Raw genomic sequence first — 13,212 nt, 5'->3', positions numbered from 1 at the left:
GGCCGAATGGCCTACTTGTACACCTATGTTCTATGTTTCTATGTAACGGCCTGCACATCATCGGCCGCCCTGCACATGCGCAGTGCCACGGCAACTGGTTCGGCACTGGGCACTTTCTCCCTCCCTTTGCATTGTGGGAGATCTGGCCGCCATTGCTGTCCGGTCGCCGCCTCACTGCGATCGCTGAAAACCAACGCAGAATCACTCCCTGGAGCTGGAGTAACGCCCTGGAGTAACTCTGCATCTTGGTTTCCTGGTCCTCCAAAAATATTCCAAATGGAATTTAAACTGGAGGTTGTGGAGGGTCCACCACCAAACTCCAAACTCTGAACAATAACAGCCTATTGCACTTTATCTGTTTATTAATTGTGTACAGGTGCACAACCTTTTATCCGAAAGCCTTGGGACCAGACACTTGTCGGATTTCGGACTTTTTCGGATTTCAGAATGGAAGATTTTTAGCGTAGATTAGGTAGGTAGCGCGGGCGGTTTGAAAAGTCTGGAGCAGCTGCCTCCTCCCCGGAGACCGGGAGAATCATTGCATAAATGTTAGTCAGTTAGTTTGGAGGGATTTTATGTGGTGGTGGTGGTGTAGGGGTGAAGGGGGAAACTTTAATTCTTAGTCCCCTACCTACCTGGTCGGCGACTCCCAACCTCGCGGAGCTGGGGGCTCCGTCCGGCCGCGGGCGGCGCCGGTTGTAGCTCCGACCCCGGCAACTCTACCCCTGGCTGCGAGGCGCTCCAAATCCAGCGCGGCCCGCGGCCGTGGACGTCCCAGCTCCGCGAATGTCGGGAGTCGGTGACGTCGCAGCGCTGGGATACCAGCGGGGAGCGAGCAATGCCTTACCGGGTCGCCGTGCGGCAAGCTCCGGAGCGCTGTGGCCGCCTTCTTCCAACATTCGCGGAGCGTCGCTGGATTTGGAGCCGCGGAGCTGGGGGCTCCGTCCGGCCGCGGGCGGCGCCGGTTGGAGCTCCGACCCCGGCAACTCTACCCCTGGCTGCGCGGCTCCAAATCCAGCGACGCTCCGCGATGTTGTGTGTCAGCGGCCACAGCGCTCCGGAGCTTGCTGCACGGCGACCCGGTAAGGCATTGCGCTGCGACGCCGCCGACTCCCGACATTCGCGGAGCTGGGGCGTCCGGCCGCGGGCCGCGCTGGATTTGGAGCGCCTCGCAGCCAGGGGTAGAGTTGCCGGGGTCGGAGCTACAACCTGCGCCGCCCGCGGCCCCACCGGCCACAGCGCTGCGGAGCTTACTGCACAGCGACCCGGTAAGGCATTGACCGCTCCCCGCCTCTCCTACCAGGTAGGGGACTAAGAATTAAAGTTTACCCCTTCACCCCCCTTCACATAAAAGCCCTCCAAACTAACTGACTAACATTTAAGCAATGATTTACAGATGTTTAAGCGTCTCCCGGTCTCCAGGGAGGAGGCAGCCGCTACAGTAGTACAGACCTGGGTTGACCGTGGGTCGTTTTGGGTCAGGTTTGGCGCCAAACGCGAGCTTTGGTGCGCAGACGACATCTGGAAAAAATGGCCGGTTTTCGGAGCTTTTCGGTTTCTGGAACACCGGATAAAAGGTTGTGCACCTGTATATATATGGTCTATGGTATAGAATCACACTGAACATTTATCTCCTGTTCTGTATTATGTTTACATATTCTGTTGTGCTGCAGCAAGCAAGAATTTCATTGTCCTATCTGGGACACATGACAATAAAACTCTCTTGACTCTTGACTTAAGCAAAAAAGGGTTCTTGGGGGAAAAAAGAGATACCTTAAATTTAGTTGCGTCTGGTTGGGTAACTATGGTAGGGTGACGACTATTCCATGCTTTAATTGTGTAGGGGAACTCCATGGAGCAGCCAGCATCTCTGGATAGAAGAAATTGGGTGACGTTTCAGATTCAGATTCAGATTCAGATTCAATCTTTATTGTCAATGTGCAGTGTACAGTACAGAGACAACGAAATGCAGCTAGCATCTCACCCAGAAGTGCGAACATAGAATAATAAAATATATATATGTACATACAGTAGCAGTATGGGGGAAGGAGTGTCCGGGGGGGGGGGGGGGGGGGGGGGGGGGGGGTGACTGGCAATCACCAAGGTGCAGAGTTAAGTTGTGTAACAGCCGCAGGGAAGCTGTTCCTGAACCTGCTGGACCGGCAACGGATTTTTTTCAGCTGGTGTCCAGGAATACCTCAGCAAACAGATTGTAGAAATACCATCTGTAAGACTTCAGTGGTGCAAAAAGAAGCTTCACAGCACCACCTCAATGCACCAGATGGGGAGAGGGGTGAGTGGGAGATTCAGTTCGGTTTAGTTTATTGTCACGTGTACCGAGGTACATTGAAAAGCTTTTGTTGCATACTAACCAGTCAGTGGAAAGACAATACATGTTTACAATCCAGCCATTCACAGTGTACTGGTACATGATAAGGGAATAACGCTTAGTCCAAGGTAAAGCCAGTAAAGTCTGATCAAAGATAGTCCAATAGTAGTTCAGGATGGCTCTCTGGTTGTGTGAGGATGCCTGGTAACAGCTGGGGGTCTCGATATTATTCGCCACATCTCAAAGACCAAATCAATTTAAAAAAAGCAGATATACATTGATATACAAATTAATTGAATTAGAAGTTTCTAGAACATACAGTGGGAACGAAGCAATTTTAAGGCAACCTTGGTGGAAGTTTAGATCAATTGGCGTCCTTACCCTATCAGTATTTGATATGTGGCAAGCAGCCAGATGGAAATTAAAAAAAAAAACTTGTGTTGCTCAACTTCTGTCATAGCTGCTGATCTTTATAAATCATTCACCATGTTATGACAGTAAAAGTTAAAAAATGCTCATAATTGCCTCTTTAAAATGTCAGAATGAGAACAAGTCAATTCTCATTATGCACTTTGCTCTCTCACCGAGGATTAATTCTTTCACAGCCATCTATACCAAGTATAAATTGAGAATAATTCTTATAAAAGACAAAATGGCAGAAGAGTGGAACTTTTATTGACCTATACACTATCAAATGATGTTTGTTTATATTTTTGCAATTTGCCTACCATATTATGACATGGCTTCCCAGTCACAGTCATTCGACAAGGAAATGGGCCCTTTGGCACAACTCATCCATGATGACCAGGATGAGTTGTGAGCCTTAACAAATATCCGTCTAAATTTTCCCTATCCATGTGCCTGTCCAAATGACATTTAATTGTTGTTAATCTACCTGCATCAACCACTTTCTCTGGCAGCTCATCACACATACCCACTATCCCATTTTCCTTTTAAATCCCCACTATCCCATTTTCCTTTTAAATCTTTCCCCTCTCACAGTAAACCTATGCACTGCAGTTTTTGATTCCCCAAACCCAGGAAAAAGCTTGTGTGCAGTCATCCTATCCATGCCCCCTCATGATTTTATACACCTCTAGGTGTTCACCCCTCTGCATCCTTTGCTCCAAAGAATAAAGTATGTGCCTGCCCAACCTTTCCCTTTAGCTCAGGTCCTCAAGTCCTGGGAATATCCTCATAAATTGGCTCTGCACCTCTTTCCAGCTTAATTGCATCTTCCCTATAGCTGGGTGACCAAAACTGAACACAATACTCCAAATAAACACAATAAACCAAGGTCTTGTCCAACAGTTACATAAAGTTCCAACTTCAACTCGTTATCTGAAGAAGATCAGCATGTCAAAAGCCTTCATCACCACCCCACCCCATCACCACCCCATCTACCTGTGATGCCACTTTCAGGAAACAATGTATTTGTACTCCTCGATCCATTTGCTCTACAATGCTCCATGGTCCTACCATTCACTGTAACTTCCCAATACACAAAACCTCACACTTTTCTGAATGAAATTCCACAAGTTATTCCTCGGCCCACTGGCCCAGCTGGTCAAGGTCCCATTGTAATGCTTGATAACCATCTTCACTGTCTATGATACCACCTATTTTAATGACCTCAACAAACTTAGAAATCAGCAAGTGCTGGAAGAACTCAGCAGGTCAGGCAACATCTGTGGAGGAAATGGACAAATTATGTTTTGGGTCGAGACACTTCTTCATATCCGAAGTGTGACCTATCCATTTCCTAAACAGACGTTGCCTGACCTGCTGAGTTACTGCAGCATCTGCCGTTCCTGATGTCTTCAACTTGCTAATCATGCTTTAAAATTTCTCATCCAAATCGCTGATGTAGCTGACAAATAAAAACAGGCCCAGGACAAAGCATTGAGGCCCCTATCACAAGCCTCCAGCCCCCAAAACATCCTTCCATTACCACCCTCTGCTTCCTTCCATGAAGCCAATTCTACATCCAGTTAGCTAGCTCTCCCTGGGGATTGGATCTAACCTTCCAGAGCAGCCTACCATGCAGAACTTTAAAGTCCATATAGACTATGTCTGTGCCTGTTCTCATCACGTTCTTGGTTTCTTCTTCAAAAACAATCAAATTCCAGAGACATTATCTCCCACGCAAAAAATCATGGTCTATTTCTAATCAACCGCTGTCTTTCCAAATGCTTGTATCGTATCCCTTAAAATCTTCTCCAGTAACTTTCCTGCCACATATGTTACACTTACAGGGGGCAGTGTTAGCTGTGAGGAGGATGCTAGGAGACTGCAAGGTGACTTGGATAGGCTGGGTGAGTGGGCAAATGTTTGGCAGATGCAGTATAATGTAGATAAATGTGAGGTTATCCATTTTGGTGGTAAAAACAGGAAAGCAGACTATTATCTAAATGGTGGCCGACTAGGAAAAGGGGAGATGCAGCGAGACCTGGGTGTCATGGTACACCAGTCATTGAAAGTAGGCATGCAGGTGCAGCAGGCAGTGAAGAAAGCGAATGGTATGTTAGCTTTCATAGCAAAAGGATTTGAGTATAGGAGCAGGGAGGTTCTACTGCAGTTGTACTGGGTCTTGGTGAGACCACACCTGGAGTATTGCGTACAGTTTTGGCCTCCAAATCTGAGGAAGGACATTATTGCCATAGAGGGAGTGCAGAGAAGGTTCACCAGACTGATTCCTGGGATGTCAGGACTGTCTTATGAAGAAAGACTGGATAGACTTGGTTTATACTCTCTAGAATTTAGGAGATTGAGAGGGGATCTTATAGAAACTTACAAAACTCTTAAGGGGTTGGACAGGCTAGATGCAGGAAGCTTGCTCCCGATGTTGGGGAAGTCCAGGACAAGGGATCACAGCTTAAGGATAAGGGAGAAATCCTTTAAAACCGAGATGAGATGAACTTTTTTCACACAGAGAGTGGTGAATCTCTGGAACTCTCTGCCACAGAGGGTAGTTGAGGCCAGTTCATTGGCTATATTTAAGAGGGAGTTAGATGTGGTCCTTGTGGCTAAGGGGATCAGAGGGTATGGAGAGAAGGCAGGTACGGGATACTGAGTTGGATGATCAGCCATGATCATATTGAATGGCGGTGCAGGCTCGAAGGGCCGAATGGCCTACTCCTGCACCTAATTTCTATGTTTCTATGTTACTGTTCTATAGTCCCTAGGCTTTTCTTGCAGACCTTTTACAAATAGAAACATTAAAATTAGCCACCCTCCGGTCTTCTGGTACCACACCCATGTTTAACAATGATGCATATATCTCAGCCAGGGTTCGCGCAATTTCTTATCTAGTTTCCAATAGTGTCCTTGAATGTTCTTGATCAGGCTTGGGAGATTTGTTTGGTTTCACATATTTAAGCACATTCAGCACCCCCTCGACTGCAGAATGTTACCTTTAACTTTGTCTTCCTCCTCGGTAAAAAAACTACAGGAGAAATATTAATTGAGCACCTTTGACCATGCCCCAGTTTAGAACTAACTTGTGGTTCTATCCTGTTCTTATCCATAACTATTTTAAAGCCAACATACCCGAGGTCTTTGGTCACAAAATGCTCACCTACTGACACTTCAAGTCACTTGCGTGCCCACTTCCCTAAGAGTAGATTCAGCCTTGACCTCTCCATATTGCCTGAGGAATCTTTCCTGAACATATTTGACAAATTCCATCCTACCTAAGCCCTTGGCACAATGACAGTCGAAGTCTATTTTGTATTAGGAGGCTGTAGGGCAGCTTGATGAAAGCATGCAAAATGATTCGACATTGATTGGGTAGTCTTTTTCCCCAGGGTGGAAATATCAAATACTAGAGGGCATAACACCATATAACACCATATAACAATTACAGCACGGAAACAGGCCATCTTGGCCCTTCTAGTCCGTGCTGAACACGTATTCTCCCCTAGTCCCATATACCTGCACTCAGACCATAACCCTCCATTCCTTTCCCGTCTATATACCAATCCAATTTATTTTTAAATGATAAAATCGAACCTGCCTCCACCACTTCCACTGGAAGCTCATTCCACACAGCCACCACTCTCTGAGTAAAGAAGTTCCCCCTCGTGTTACCCCTAAACTTCTGTCCCTTAATTCTGAAGTCATGTCCTCTTGTTTGAATCTTCCCTACTCTCAATGAGGAAAAGCATCCACGTCAACTCTGTCTATCCCTCTCATCATTTTAAAGACCTCTATCAAGTCCCCCCTTAACCTTCTGCGCTCCAAAGAATAAAGCCCTAACTTGTTCAACCTTTCTCTGTAACTTAGTTGCTGAAACCCAGGCAACATTCTAGTAAATCTCCTCTGTACTCTCTCTATTTTGTTGACATCCTTCCTATAATTAGGCGACCAAAATTGTACACCATACTCCAGAATTGGCCTCACCAATGCCTTGTACAATTTTAACATTACATCCCAACTCATATACTCAATGCTCTGATTTATAAAGGCCAGCACACCAAAAGCTTTCTTTACCACCCTATCTACATGAGATTCCACCTTCAGGGAACTATGCACGGTTATTCCTAGATCCGTCTGTTCAACTGCATTCCTCAACTCACTACCATTTACCATGTACGTCCTATTTTGATTTGTCCTGCCAAGATGTAGCACCTCACACTTATCAGCATTAAACTCCATCTGCCATCTTTCAGCCCACGCTTCCAAATGGCCTAAATCTCTCCGTAGACTTTGAAAATCTACTTCATTATCCACAATACCACCTATCTTAGTATCATCTGCATACTTACTAATCCAATTTACCACACCATTATCCAGATCATTGATGTACATGACAATGTACATTTACATAAGTTTAAAGGGAGTGGGGGAAAGTTTAAAGATGATTTGCGAGGATCATTCAGACCGTCAAAAATCAAATCATGAAATAAAATGTTGCTCTGAAGTTAATTTTTACAGCCTAAATTATTTGCTTTGAGAGATAAAGTTTGAAAGTATATAAAGAGCTATTAATCATTTCCAGATTGTACACATACAATACAGGAGAAAATATATAGCTAATGGCAAAACCCTTAACATCATTGTTGTGCAGTGGGTTCTTTGGGTCAAGATCCATAGTTCCCTGAAAGTGGCAACATAAGGAAATTGAGTGGTATAGAAAATGAATAATGTGCTTGCCTTCATCATTGGAGCATTGAGTCCCAAGAGTCAGGAGGCCATGATGTAATTTTATAGTATTTTGGTTAGGCCACATTTGGAGTATGTAGTGCAGCTCTGGTCGCCCCATTACAGGAAGGATGTGGTGACTTTGGAGAGGGTGTAGAAGAGATTTACCAGAATTAGATGATTTGCCTGGATGGGAAAGTATTGATTTCTCTGAAGTATGAAGGCAGAGGGGGAACCTGATAGAAATATACAAATTTATGCGGAATAGATAGGACACAGTCGGATCCTTTTTCACTGGAGTGGAAGTGTCAATGACGAGAGAGCATAGCTTTAAGATGAATGGGCCAAAGCTTCAAAGAAATGCGCGGGGCAAGTATTTTTTTTCCAGTATGTGATGGGTTGCCTGTAATGAGCAGCCAAAGGTAGTGATGGAGGCAGTTATTATAGTGGCATTTAACAGGCTTTTGTATAGGCGCGTGGATATTCACGGAATGGAGGCATCTAGATCACATTCTGTGTTGCACTGTTCAATATTATCTAAGACATTTCAAATGCTGCAAATGTGCCCATTTAAAAATACACAAAATGTTTAAAATAATTTCCTTTATTTTCATTTTGAGCAATACATCTTTGTAAATCCAGGACTTAGAGACTGTCCTGACTATAAGGATGAGGAGGATGACTCTGCAAAAGAGGTGGAAATATGGGCTTTTCGTAGAATATTCACACAGAATCCTTCTTTGACCTGGTATGGATGTATTGGTATACATGGCATATACATGGCATATCCCACCCATCCCTTTGTTCTTCGAAAGTCTAATCAAGTAACCATGGGGAAGGAACATCTTAAAATGTGGATTTTAATCTTCGTACTTGTGCAGCAGGCAGTCATGGTAACCATTCATTCAGATGCCCGCCTGGAAATCATTGGATCAACTACCACGATTTCCTCCTCCCCAAACCCCCCCAATTCCCCACCCACCCCCCTCCCACTTTAGCTCCTTCTGTTCCTTAACCTCTCCTCACATGGATCTACCTATCACAATATAAACCTAACCACCCCCCACCTCTTTGTACTGAATATCTCCCCATCACACTATCAGTCCTTATAACTGCTATCTCCCCCTTACATTATCAATCCTGATGTAGAGCTTTGACCCAAAACATTGACTGCCCTTTTGCCTCCACACATGCTGCCTGACTCATGAGTACCTCCAGCTGCTTGTTTTATGCTCCCAATCCCAGTATCCACAGTCTCCTATCTGCGGACTGTCCATTTTCAGCTAAAAAAAAAAAATAGATAGAGAGTTGAAAAAAACTAAAGCCCCACAACTGAAATGGGAGGATCCTCTCTTGATCAAATCCCCTAATGAAGGCAATAAGTTCCTTTGGTTGTCCAGGGACATTTGCTTCAACAGAAAAGGTCTGGGCTCTTTATTGACCAATCCTGTCTCCTCCTTAATCATGAACCTATTGACAGTCCAAACTTCAAAATGAAATAGCAGCATCCAGGCAAAGGTCATTGATCTGGCTGAGATTCAAATTGTGGTTTAATAGTTAAGTGATTAAACAGTGTGTTGGCACAGCTGATTGGCTCATGAATTTTATGAAATCTTTTCAAACTGAATCACAGCTAGCAATGTAAAAAGAATCAAATCAAAACTGTAAAAAAATATCTCATTACCTGTGAAAATCATGTGTTTGCATCATGAACAATGGCTTAAATGAAGAGCAAAAATACATGTTTTTACATCGATTCTTCAACAGAAATGTACATCTGTTCACATCAGGTGCAAACTGGATTTGGCTAAGCTTGCAATTGAATATTTTGCCAGTAGAAGTAGGGAGACACGGAGGTAAAGGGCAATTTCACGTTGCAATAAAGACGCAATGTTTTCACAGAACAAAAATGTAAAAAAGGGAGGGAAGATGAGACCATAGCAAGGAAGGAACTTGAATGTTTAAGCACAGCTTAGAACTGATTTCTATGTCATCACTGTTTCTTACAGGATAAATGAGCTATTATCTTAATCTCACCATCCATTGAATTATCTGCAGGCATAGAGTGCAGGCATGAAGGCAGAAAACCACACAAATTCGATCGAAATAAAAAGCAAACTAGTTGTTTTTCTTTCAGATTTTCCTCAGATTCACACAATTTTTCATTGTGCAATGAAAAGATCTTATTGCTGATGAAAATAGCTTTCTAAATAATATTAAAATTCCTTCTTTTTATTGCCCTTATCTGCCCCATCACAGAAGCATCTACATCGTGGGGCTAGAAACTGAGGTATTTCTTGTGCTACCACCATCATCTATTACGACATAAGTGATGGCTTCCACTGATTGTCGCCGGAAGCTTGCGTCATTTTCAGGACGGACGATGCCAGCAAGGCCAACATTTGTAACAAGATGGACATGAAAAGAAGAAGTGCCCTTATCTACTAATCCCTCTTTATGTCTTTGTTTTTAAAATACTTTAGTATTAACATTTTCATTACCAATTCCAACACTTACTTGCATAAATTAGTGATGCATCAGTGAATCCCCCACTATAAATATTCTGGGAGTTACCATGTACCAAAAAACTGAATTGGAATAATCAATTGGAACAATGTGGCTACTAGTGCCGGTCGGAGATTAGGACTCTATCGTGAGGAACTTGTCTTCGAACTCTCAAAATTCAGTCCATCAACTAAAAGGCTTAAGTTAGGAGTGCGATGTAATACTCTCAACTTGCAACTTTGAAAACACTCAAGAAGCTCCACACCCAACAAGACATAGGCTGCTTGAAAGACACTTCATCTGCAACCATTCACTCATTCTAGCATTGAAGCACAGTAGCAGCAGTTTGCACCTTTGGCAGTAGTCACTGCAGCCTTTTAGCAAGACTCCTTAGAACGCACTTTCCAAACCCACAAACTCTACCAGCTAGAAGGATAAGGTCAGAAAAAAGCAGAGGACACAGCTACCAGAAACGCCAAGCTACACACTATCTTAGTTTAGTTTAATTTAGAGATACAGCGTGGAAACAGGCCCTTCGGCCCACGCTGACCAGCGATCCCCGCATATCAACACATTCCTACACACTAGGAACCATTTTTACATTTACCAAACCAATTTACCTACATACCTGTACGTCTTTGGAATGTGGGAGGAAACTGAAGATCTCAGAGAAAACCCACGCGGCCATGGGGAGAACGTACAAACTCCATACAGACAGCACCTGTGGTCAGGTTCAAACCCGCGTCTCCAGCGCTGCAAACGCTGTAAGGCAGCAGCTCTATCGCTGCGCCACCGTGCCGTGCAGACTTGGAAATATATCACTGTTACAGGGTCAAAATCGTGGAATTCTCTCCCTCACAGCATTGTGGGTATACCCACACTTCCAGGGCTATGGTGGTTAAGAAGTTCGCCACCACTTTATTAACAGCAATTAGGGATGTGCAGTTAATGTTGGTTCATACTGTGAAGCTCACATCCCTTGAGTGAATTGAATAAACATAAAACTCATCTTTCTCTAAAGTGCAGTCACGGTATACCCAAAACTAAAGCAAACTGATGAAAACATGCAGTAGGTCAGGTGGATCCATGGATAAAAAAACATAATTAATATTTCAAATCAAAGATCTTTTGTCAGAATTGTGAAAGAGAAACCAGATTAGTTTTAAAGTGCAATGAAGGTGCTATTCTGTAATCTCTTTTTTTTCATGCAACTGACTTCAATCACTCACACACCATCTTATTTTGAACTACAAAAATATTTTCATTGCACTTGTAAAGATTTAATATTACATTTGATTACTGACCTGTAATTCTTTCCAATGCATCAAATCCATGATTTACTGCTATTATATCAAGAAATGAAACAGTGCCATCCTCAAACCTGGAATGAAAATTGAATGTTATCACTAAGGGAGTTCAATAAATTAATCAGAGCATTAAGGTCCAATCTGATAGCAATGGCAGCAAACTAATGTTACAAATTGATTGGACTTCATGACCTTCTGCATATACAGGCACCCTTAACAATATGGCAGCCCACCCAACGTACCATATAAACATATGCTTAAGACACCGCACTGACATCAGTTCAGTACCCGTAAAGACTCAAAGCATGCAGCCATATTTATTTCAATTGTAGTATTTGTTTAAGATTCTTGGACAAAAATCTTAAACTTAAAAATTAATAATTTTATGTCAAATAAAATAAAGTTTGTTCCAACGATTATTTTTAAAAATCACTTGTTTGGATTCAAGCAAATGTTTGATTCTGCTATTCATTGAGGTAAGCATTTTGGAATTGCAATCCTGTTTGTATTGAGAGGAAATTACATAGTAATGCGGCATCTCACACACACACACTAATAATAACCCTCCGCACACTCGCTAACTACCCCCCTTGATATTATATTAATATTATTAATTTGCTCCTTTTACCCCATAACCGCACTAGCCACTGACGCATAGCCCCCAACTCGCAAGCGCATCTAAAGAGGGAGGGTAGTTAGAGAGTGAGGGCAGAGAGAGAAGGGGCAGAGACAGAGAGGGAGAGGGGGGGGGAGGGGAGAGAGGGAGGGGGGTGGATGAGAGGGGGGGGGGGGAGAGAGAGAGAGAGAGAGAGAGGGGGGGAGAGAGGGGGGGGGGGAGCGAGAGCGAGAGAGAACTTGCGGTTTCGGGAGAGGCCGTGGATTTTGGGAGCTCTAATGTCACGGAAGGTTCGACCAGCCCTGACATGGGGTTCGATCGTCCGACGCGGGGAAGTTGACATCCCCCCCGATGCAGGAGCTGATCGCCTCGACGCGGAGGGCCTGCTGCCGGCTACGGGAGTGAAAAATCATCCCGTCAACGGATGGCAGGAGGCCCCTGACCACAGGTGAGTAAAGGGAAGAGATTTAACTTTTTTTCGCCTTCCATCACAGTGAAGAATGTGCAGGATCACTGTGATGGATGTTTATGTTAAAATGTGTTTTGTGTGTCCCGTTGCTTTTTATTTGTATGACTGACTTAGCAAATGAAATTCCTCGTATGTTGCTAAACATACTTGGCTAATAATGTATTATTGTGATTGTGATTGCGATTCTGCCCATGCTGAAACCACTAAAATAAAAGTAGAAATGTTGTAAATATTTAGATTGGCTACCATCTTATGTTTCTAGATTCTAGAAGCCTCTGTGTGGTCCAGCTGAGAGTTGAAATCTTTTTCTACTTGACACTTAAAAACCAATCAACCTTGACACTTAAAAACCAATAGTGATCAACATCGCAGTCACTAAATTAAACATTCTGTCTCACCAATTAGATTGTGTCTATAATATGTTTCTCTAGCAGGTAATTGAAGGAGAAAATGCTATGATTATGCTCTTGCCTCCGCTGATCAACCTCAGGTTAGAAAAGTAAGAATGTCATGGTAGGTCTCACCATCTGACATTTCCATCACTGCCCCATCTGATGTCAAATTGGAGAGCAAGCTACAATTTACAACAATTTCTTCAGTTACTTTAACTTTCATAGCACTCTGGCCCACAACCCGCCCATTTTGGCACCAAAATCACCCCCAAAAAAATCTGACATAATGGTTTGAGCAGCTTGATAAACTGATCATACAATACATTTGTTTAATGGCACTGACCTTGAAATAAAGTTAATTGGTTCCTTTAGTCTGTTGATGGTTCAAAAATGAAAAGAACGATGATGCTGGAAACACGAGGGCTAACTGTTGAAGGGCCTGTCCCACTTGG

At 43.6% G+C, this 13,212-nt stretch overlaps 1 protein-coding gene across 1 annotated transcript in view; it reads right to left on the bottom strand.

The window, feature by feature from the left end:
* Nucleotides 1–13,212, bottom strand: part of mocos (molybdenum cofactor sulfurase) — a 108,829-nt gene that overhangs the window by 71,441 nt on the left and 24,176 nt on the right. The window contains exon 5 of the mRNA XM_055657712.1: nucleotides 11,281–11,357. Coding sequence (XP_055513687.1) covers nucleotides 11,281–11,357 — 77 coding nt within the window. The remainder of the gene's footprint in view (nucleotides 1–11,280; nucleotides 11,358–13,212) is intronic.

The sequence above is a fragment of the Leucoraja erinacea genome, chromosome 2, assembly GCF_028641065.1.
Source record: "Leucoraja erinacea ecotype New England chromosome 2, Leri_hhj_1, whole genome shotgun sequence".
NCBI classification, from domain to species: domain Eukaryota; kingdom Metazoa; phylum Chordata; class Chondrichthyes; order Rajiformes; family Rajidae; genus Leucoraja; species Leucoraja erinaceus.
Note: the sequence above shows the minus strand (reverse complement) of the source record. Positions and strands in the feature narration are given on the sequence as shown.